The sequence below is a fragment of the Rhinolophus sinicus genome, linkage group LG02, assembly GCF_036562045.2.
Source record: "Rhinolophus sinicus isolate RSC01 linkage group LG02, ASM3656204v1, whole genome shotgun sequence".
Lineage (NCBI taxonomy): Eukaryota > Metazoa > Chordata > Mammalia > Chiroptera > Rhinolophidae > Rhinolophus > Rhinolophus sinicus.
Window position 1 is genome coordinate 59200454 of NC_133752.1, and position 9462 is coordinate 59209915.

A 9462-nucleotide genomic window follows, 5' to 3' on the forward strand; every position below is an offset into this window, starting at 1 on the left:
GGAAAAGAAATATAATTTTATAAAGACAGGACTTATTAAGTGATTACATTATTTTTCTAGTGCAAAATTACTTATACATTAAAAGAAATTGAGGCAAAAGCCAAGATATTTTATATATTTCAAAGAACTGATACTAGCATTGAGGAAGCAAATAGCCTAAAATGATATCTGAGGCACCACCATGTCTTTTCCTCTGAAAAACAAGAGAACAACATTTTAGTACCATTAGACTGTGTAACATTTCCTAGATATTTTCTAAATTGCTTAGTAAAGAAATGGAAAACTTTACTTTTTCTGGCATTAATGCCATGTAGAGTGAAGATCACACTATACTGAAATCCCATTAGTATTTCTGATTTAATAACTTGAATTGTATTGTACAAAATGTTGTATTACAGGAGAGACTTTTCTAAAAAGGTACCAACACTATTCACTTCTGGTTGTATTTTCATAGACTTTTTTTTTTTCTTTTTCATCTGAAGAATGCTGAGTATTCATTTTCATAGAAGTTTGAATCAAAAGAGACTCATAGGCAGCAGGGAGGAGATTTCAATAGACTTTGCCTTTTAATTTCCCCTTCTGGAAAAATTATGTGTGTTTTAGTGTGTAGTTTTTACTTCTTGGTGCCATGCCAGCCTATCCTCCTTTCAAACACCCGCTAGCCTAACACCCAACCGAGCCTATTGGTACAGGTAATTAAGGTTATGTTTGACATAAAAGTCATGGAATTTTAAATGTTCATGTGATCGCAAAATTTTTTTTAAATCACTTTGAGACTTTATTTTATCCCAATTTAATACAAATGTGTTGGCATTACAACTTACAGTTTGCAATGTGAAGCAATGATTTGGGAGAACTGACTCTGTATATAGTGTCTGTAGAATATCTTTTACATGGACCTAGTATATTTACTATTTGTGTTTTCAGAGTTTATACCAAGTTTATGGTATAGGGAGACATGATTCTCAAAAATTTATTTTGATTTTTAAAAAATTGCTGAAGTCTCATAAATATTATTAGCTTCGTAGGAATATAAAACACTAAATTTATTTTTCCATTTTGATAAGTTCCCCTGACATCTTTCATTTGTTTGTTTTTCTCTTTTAATTTAGGATATGTCATGGTACTTAATGCATGCCTCTTGTCAAATACCTACCCAAAACTCTGAAAGATTAGGACAACGTCTTATGGTTCCTTTAGGCTACCAGTCTTGGCCTATTGAGAAAAGTACATTCATAAGAAGCTCTTATTAAATTAAAATTAATTATATTCTGATTACTTGATTGTCACTGAGAAATTATTGGCCTCCCCATTCAAGGTTAAGACCATATATTCTACTGTATCATTAACTTTCTCATTATTTCCATAACTAAGTCCTATAAATTAAGCACTAACTTTATATTTCCTATTAGACAATAATTTCTTACATAAAATGAATCTTTGATGACTCTACCTTCTCTTCCACGAGCTCTGGGGTAATAGTTGGGTCTATATCAGAAGCATAAATACTTGTTGTGCTGGGTTTTTGTGAAGTTGAAGGAATGAAAATTCCTCCACTGGCAGGCCTAAAGTTTATAATTTCTTTTTGCAAATATGGTATCACTCCTCCTGCTGGCTATAGAGAATGAGAAAGAAAATAAAGTAGTTACAGGTTCAAGCACAAGGTCAAATTGGAAGAATATAAAGCAACAGGATTGAGATGCAGGGCAACAAATGTATTTAAGAAGTAAATGCTTTAGTATTTTCTAGATTATAATCTATCCTTTAGAGATACCATGCTTATACACCCGGAGATGTGGATGTCTCTTTCTACCTGATTTTAAATGAGTGCATCTAGGAGAGTATCTGACATATAGTAGTCCCTCAATAAATATTTGATGAACTGAGTGAATTAAATTCCACTGGCAAAAAATTACAGGGAGAAGATGTAAGACTCATTGATGGAATAATTATAATAAAATTTTCATTAAAATGAACAATAGTGCAGGAAACTGGAGGTTGTCGGTCACTGATTTCTAGTACCTAGCAATGTGTGGTAAGGAATCTTACCATTGCTCCAGTTTCAGGAGCTGTGCCTATGAAGGTATCAAACGTTAGTTGTTGCTGTCCTGGTATAACCTGAAAAATTGGAAAGTTTTAAAAGTTTAAATCATTAATCTATAAAATATATTGTTTTGCACCCAAGACACTTAAACATTTCCCAACTTCTTAACCTACCTAGTTTCTTAAAAACAAAAATAATTATTTACATTTAAGAAAGAGAAAAATAGCCATTGACTCAGGGAAACTGGCCTGACACAACAGCTCTGCTTGTGTTGTCCGGTGCTTGCCTGACATTCTTTGCTAGGCCCTGGACTTCCGTTGAACATTAACAGCCCTACAGAACACCAACGTCAGACAAGGTCGACTGTAAACACAGTGAGGTGTGACAAAAATAAGACCACTTTGTAATCTTGTCTAAAGCACGATTATGGTGTAAACCAGGAAAATACCAGACATGCTTGTATCCAGGCTAATCTGAGTAACTCTGGCTTCTTTACCAATCAGAGTATTGCCTTGCTCCATTGTTCTTACCTTCGAGATAAGTATCATTAAGTTACCCAATCATAGAACTACCCCTCCCCCACATCTTAAGAACATCCAATCTAGGGTGAACGTCACTCTTTGAACTCTCCCCAAAATTTCCTGACACAACCCCAGATCCTATAAGATGTAATTTCAATACCTTCCTATTAAGACACCCCACAGTTCCTCATGGTGCGTGTTCTCCCTCATTGCAATGAGTGGATAAATCCAACTTTGTTCTCCTAGCGGTCTGTTCTTGGTTTTGGGCTGAATGGCACTGTTAGATTTATTAGGTTATGCAGCAAGTAGTTACAAAAGTTTGTTGTTGTTTTTTTCTAATGGAAAAAAGTATGCATTTACTTACAGGTTCTGTTTGTTGCGGGATATATCCAAATTGAGTGTAGAATGGTATCTGTCAGATTTTTGAAAACATGCATTAGAATTTCTATGATGATTTTTCTTATAATTTTGTGATAAATGGTTATATAAAATTATATATTATATCAAATGCTTTTTTGAAACCTCATATCTTCTTTTTTTTAATTAAAGTTTATTGGGGTGACAATGGTTAGTAAAGTTACATAGGCTTCAGATGTACAATTCTGTAATACATCATCTATATATCACATTGTGTGTTCACCACCCAGAGTTAGTTCTCCTTCCATCACCATATATTTGATCCCGTTTACCCTCATCTACCACCGCTCTCCCCGCTTACCTTCTGATAATCACTAAACTATTGTCTATGACTTTTTATTTCTTTGTTTGTCTTGTTCCTTTGTTGCTTTCCATTTTATATCCCACATATTAGTGAAATCATATGGTTCTCAACTTTTTCTGTCTGACTTACAATGGGATACTATTCTGCCATAAGAAAAGATGAAATGGTGCCATTTACAACAACATGGATGGATTTTGAGATTATTATGTTAAGTGATTTCATTCTTTTAAAATCCAGCCTTAGATCATTTCCAAATTAGTGATATGTTAGGAGAAAGCACTGCATCCTTTTATGACCAGCAGTTCAAACTGTTGAGTTTTTGCACTAAACATACACAGATATTTTCTCCTCTGAAAATTTACCTTATCCTCTTTTTTCTTACATGGAACTAATCAGATTAAAATCAAACACTTGAAGTACCTGCTCCTCAAATTGCTGCTGTCCTGTTTGTGGAGGTGACTGTGTTACTGTTTGCTGAGGTTGTTCCCAGGGTAGGAGCATGTAAACCGGATAGTACTGAAGCATCTATTTGTAGACAGAAATGTTTGTAAGAGCTTCCTTTGAATCAGCATAGGCCTTTAAAAAAAGTCTTCTAATGTCAATATTATTTTAAAGCTGATATATATCCAGCAATTTTATGAACAAAAGAACACATAAAGCAGTCCTTACCAAACTTTAGAACAACTTACATTGCATGTGTTACTGAACTTTGTTTCAAGGTTGCTTGTCAAACACATTTAAGAAGTAGTGGGTTCAACTAAAAGAACATGCTTATTAAAAAGGGCACCTTGGACTTTATATACAAATTTAAGACTTTATATACAAATTACTTTGCATATATCTAAGAAAAGGACACCCTATATAGCATTTCCTCTATATTTTTTGAGAATCATTTTTCTGCATGACATAGTATTAGAAAATCTACCATAATGATTGGAATGTCAAGAATTAAACTGCCTTTAATAATTGGCATTTTATTAAAACAATCTATATAGATTTTAGAATATTTTGAAAATATTCTACAAGGAACAAATAAAATCACTTGCAACTTCACCACCCACATTATCGTGTATTTTCTTCCACTTATATCCTGTGTGTCTATATATGCATATGTATTTATAGAAGATGGAGATCATAGTACATACATAGTTTTGTATGCTGTTTGTATCCAAGTATAATTAAATAAGAGACTATATTAGACATAAGAATTCAAAAAAACAGCAACTATGATTTGAGAAATACATTTTGTGCAGTGGTTCTTAATCTTGACTAAAAATCAAAATCACCTATTGAGCATTTTAACAGATAATCATATTTGTGTTCTACTCATGTGGTTTTGATTCATTAGGTGTGTGTAGGATCCAGGCACTTGAAATTTTCAAAATTACTACTAGAGATTCTAACCCAAACCATGGTGACGAGCCACTGGTTTAGTGGTTAAAGGAAGGGTGAAAAATTATGTTTTAACTCAGCTATTTACTTCAATTAGGATTGGGAATTTAATCTCATTAAGACTTACTTTCCTGATCCTTAAGGTGAAGTAATTCCATATGTAATGTGTCTAACTGTCTAAATACTATGGCATACAATGAGATAATGTCTAGAAGTAATTTTTGTTTTTAGACAAAATTGTATAATTATAATTACAGTAGAGTCAAGTGGTCTAACTTTTTATGAGTGATCAATACTCTGCTGGTGAATAATACAATTTATCTATATCCTTATTTCTTTGAACTCAGAATATTATAAAATTAATTAGCCTAATCTTGAGAGGGTTTTCCATGTTATTCTAATGATTCTACTAGTTTACATTCAGATTTTTAAGATTCTCCTATTTTATGAAAATAACCACCATTTGATTGTAGTGTGGAATCAAACTGAAAATATACAGGAACCTGGAATGTTTTCAGCAGAATTTCATCACTATAGAATATTGTGGGCAAGTGTTTCTTGCATCATATCACATTTTATCATATTTTATCTTGCATCTCTATATCATATCATATTTTATCAATTCAATACATCTCCCTCTGAAAAACAATTTAGGGTTGGGCAAAGTCTGCCCCTAGGATTTCTCTTGAGTGTTTCCCAAATGCCTGCACTTTGGATGCAGAAAAGACATAATTTACGGCTTAGTGAGCTACTTTATTCCCAACACAGTAATGCTCTGGGAACTCAGGGGTCCTGGGGATTCACCTTAGGGGCCTTTCTTCAGGAGTTATTAGATGAGCCTGACATTAACAAGTGACAACAGCCCAGCAGTAGCAGTATCCAGACAGTAATATCATTGTATGGGTTTTTATAGCCTTGCTATAGGAGTCAGAGCTACAGATATTAAAACAAAACAAAACAAAAAACCATTCAATGAGGGTGTATGTACTATCTCTATAGGACTGATGATATCCTATTTATTTACCTGTGCTTGCTCTTGAGGCGTTTTGAATGAGAACACATAGGGCATCGCCTGCCAAAAAAGGAATCATAAAAATGTTTGTTTGACTTTTTAATTTAAAATTCCAGAGCTGTTTTTGTTAGCCCTAACCCACATAAATCTATCATGTGTATTAGCAGACTTCTATGACAACAAAGGTCATCTATTGTACGTACCATCATTAATGCAAATTGTCTCTTTTTTAAAGGTGAAGTTTCCCTAATTATCTTTTCCAAGACATGTTTAACAATTTTGATTTGTGGCTATGATCCTACAATAGCTGATTTAAATGGTATTTTTCATGTTAGAAATCAGAAGATACAGAAGTACTTCCAGTGGTAGTAGAAACCTATTGTGAGACAATTCTAGCTCAATAACTCCTACCTTATTTCAACAATCAACGTGCATTGTCTCTCCTCTAAACAACAAAATGGAAGAGGCTCAACTTACTTGATTCAGTCCCTGTTGGGTCTGCGATAGTGTTTGAGGCTGTGAGGGGTCCAGTTGTCCCACCTGGGTTCCTTGGGCAAAACTAGCTTGTCCTGGGAAAGTCATCTGATTTGGGAACAGTCTAGCAAACTGGTCTAGAGTTGATAAAGAGAATGGGGAGAGTCCTGGAATTTGAGCTTGTTGCTGTGGTTGCAGGATCCCAGAGAAAGGAGGGATCCATGAATTAAATGGGCCCTGGGAAGATACAAAAGAAAGAAAACATTTCTGTTTCATTTCAAAAATAATTGAAAATCAATCCTGAGCAGGAAAGAGGCAAAATGTAAACAATTTCTATATTTTCATAGCCACATTACCAAAAAAGGACAGCATCTTGGCACATTATGAGCTATGTAAATAACATGAACAATGCTCAACTCCCCATGGTTGTGAGGAATATGGGGCAGAATGAGGGGGATAAAGAGTACAGTTTCTGCAGTTGCCAGACTAGTTTCAAATCTTTTTTTAATCAGTAAGCTGAGTATGACTTCATGTAAAATAATTAATTTAAGTATCTCATAGCTGTGAGAATCTGTGCCTGGCATATACCAACGTCTCAATGAATAAGTTAATCAGATTTTTTTTGTTTTTCACTGTAGTCTCCAAACAAACGGTCATTAGAATATATGGGACAAGTTCATAACTTTAAAAATTGAGATTTCAAAAGTGAAAAATGTTTGTTCTCATACAAAGTACCATAATAAGAAATGGGCAGTAGAAAAACATTCTTAAAATAATTATTGTGGTAGAGGTACCTGAAGCCGTAGTGGCTGAAGCTGAGCATTATTAAGATTCAGCAGTAGCTAAAAAAAGAAAGGTAATATGAAAACAAGATTAATACACATGCTAAAATTAAGAACAGTGTTTACTACAAATACAGCACAAGTCAGAGCTGACGGATCATAGTTTCCTGTTAAAGGTGAGAAGTTTTCTCACTAAGCTTATACTAAATTGCAGTGATTAGAGGTTGGAATTTAATTACCTCTCCCCTGCTGTATATGAGATTGTATAACTTTAGCCCATTCCAGTGGTTTAGTTAGTCATTTTATGCTCTTAAACACCTATATGCACCTGTATTAAGTGCTATTAGAATAAAAGATATGCAAGACACTGTCATTGCCTTTAAATAATTTACAATCAAACAAGGGAGGCAAATAATATTTTAGAAGTAATCCGGTATATAAGACAAAGGTGAACATTGAAAATGCCTTTGGATATAAGAGCATTGAAGAACCAAAGAAACTTACTGTCTCTAACTATGTTTTGAATTTTACCCCCTCTGGATTTTTTAAAAAAGACAAATAAACAAAAAGGAGGAGATTGTTTTAAGTTTTTAAACTAACCTCATTGCTGTTGCTTGCAGATAAAAGGTGCTGTGGGATAAGCTAAAAAAAAAAAAAAAAAAAAAAAAAATAGTAAAAGAAGGATTTGTTACAGGTTTTACACAATAATTTCAGTTGTACCATGAAATCACTTACCGGGGCTGACAATGTAGCTCCCAGTAGCCCCAAAAGAATTACAGTTTTCATTTTCAGATGAAGTATCTAGAAAATAAGTTGTGAGATTTAGCTTTAAAAAGACATGTAAAATCATGATAACAAAAATTAGCTGGTATTGTTCAATCAGAAGAGTAGTTGAATGAAACTTAGAGTATTTGCTTATATATTAGTATTTAAAATAAAAAGGTATATTTATAAATAGCTATAAGAAAAATTATTCTTTTCTCTCAGAGCATCTGCTTATAAAAACCAAAATTGTTTGCTTGTGATTTTAGCTTGACTACATGACTTATTTGGTGGCATACGATGTAGTTGAATGAGTTATGAACAAGATGGCCTCATCCTTTGTACTGTTTTATGCTGAAGCATATTAGTCCTTCTGATCATGGGAGGCCCATGACTAGATCCTTATGAAGAAAACAATTTTAATGTCTACTTAATGTAGTAGTAAAAATACTTCAATAAAGATCTGACAATAGAAGTTCAATACCAGATAATTTTCATTTAAAAGTCTAGTAACATTAAAATGAAGAAACTGAGTCATTATTTTTCTAATTCAGGGAAAGGGTTATAAAATTAAGCTGCAAAATTGATTTATAGTGCAACCCATGGAAGTATATTATCTCTTGTCCTCCAAATGTGAAAACCCTGCCCTACTTCAAATCACTGACCTATATAAGAAGTTAGGGTGACCTTGGTAGTCTATCCTGCAGAGTTGACTGATTTTTGATTCACACTAATATGAAAGCAAAGATTTAATATCTTACCTCACTCTTTTGCCTATGAAGAGATAGCTAGACCCATGCAAGGTCTATGTTCTTTTTGTCTTTCACTCTGCTGCTTGGAACATCTCTTATATTTTAAAACCCGTCTTTGAAAAAAAGGACCAATCATTGTTCAAAAGGACCAGTGATTCAGTGGGTTTCAGACAATGGCTTAGCTAATGACCCCTTTCCTAATCATCTAGGTGGTATATGGATTCCCACACTTTTAGTAATGTCATTAAATTACCCTCTGAGAAATGTTTCTCTGTGATCATTCCTGGTTTCTGCTTTGGTTATGATTAAATCTTCTAGAATAATTTCATCCTACATCCTTAAAATGGATACCTAATAGAGTAACTTTAAAAGTCTTTATTAAGTTTAAAGATCAATGGGGATTTTAAAGAATAAAACATGGAATTATTAGACATAAGGCATAGGTCTAAAGACAAAAATTAAAAACCTAATTATGGGCAGTAAAAATTCTTTGGTTCTTCAATGCTTGCCTGAGTAAATGTGAGCTAATTTCTCTTAAGTTCAACCTTGAAAATATTAGTAAATGTTCCACCTGTGGAATGAAATCCTAAAAACAATTACTAAATCTCTATGTGTCTATGACATGTATGTCCCCATGTGATCATGCTGCTTGCGATAAGTAATTTAATAAATACAAAGCATGATGGCATACATTTTTAAAAATAGTGGTAAGTGAATGTTTTGCATTAAAAAGTTTTTCTTTTGCTAGTGATGATTTTAATATTCAAAATACAACTAGTATTCTTATCTCTACATCAGTGTTAGTTAAATTTTCTTCATAAAGTGAGTTTTATGTTTACTTGCCTTGTTTTTTTTTTTTTCTACTTGTCAATATCAACAACATGTTAATATCAATCCCGCTCTGATAGCCCAGGATCATAAATGTGATAATGTATTACCAATTAATTTCTATTGTGGAAGACTTCTTTGGCAAATTTAATCTTAAACAGCTAATTGTGGCCT

The 9462-nt window shown here is 33.2% G+C and overlaps 1 protein-coding gene across 1 annotated transcript; it reads right to left on the minus strand.

Annotated features, from left to right (window-relative positions):
• Window positions 1-1185: 1185 nt before the first annotated feature.
• On the minus strand, window positions 1186-7732 carry ODAM (odontogenic, ameloblast associated). Its single transcript, XM_019757078.2, has 10 exons — window positions 7682-7732; window positions 7547-7588; window positions 6959-7006; window positions 6168-6401; window positions 5703-5750; window positions 3707-3811; window positions 2930-2977; window positions 2050-2118; window positions 1454-1615; window positions 1186-1215 (listed from the first exon to the last, which is right to left on the minus strand). The coding sequence occupies exons 1-10, from the start codon at window positions 7730-7732 to the stop codon at window positions 1186-1188; spliced, it is 837 nt and encodes a 278-aa protein (XP_019612637.2).
• Between the last annotated feature and the right edge of the window lie 1730 nt (window positions 7733-9462).

Bases quoted from the DNA above. Each gene is read 5' to 3' on its own strand.
- ODAM (XM_019757078.2), bottom strand. From the start codon at position 7,732: ATGAAAACTGTAATTCTTTTGGGGCTACTGGGAGCTACATTGTCAGCC. The intron at 6,402-6,958 runs GTACCTCTACCA...GTATCTTCCCAG, and splicing joins TTCAGCCACTACGGCTTCAG to GGCCCATTTAATTCATGGAT. The intron at 2,119-2,929 runs GTAAGTAAATGC...CCAATTTTTCAG, and splicing joins TCCCGCAACAAACAGAACCT to GTTATACCAGGACAGCAACA.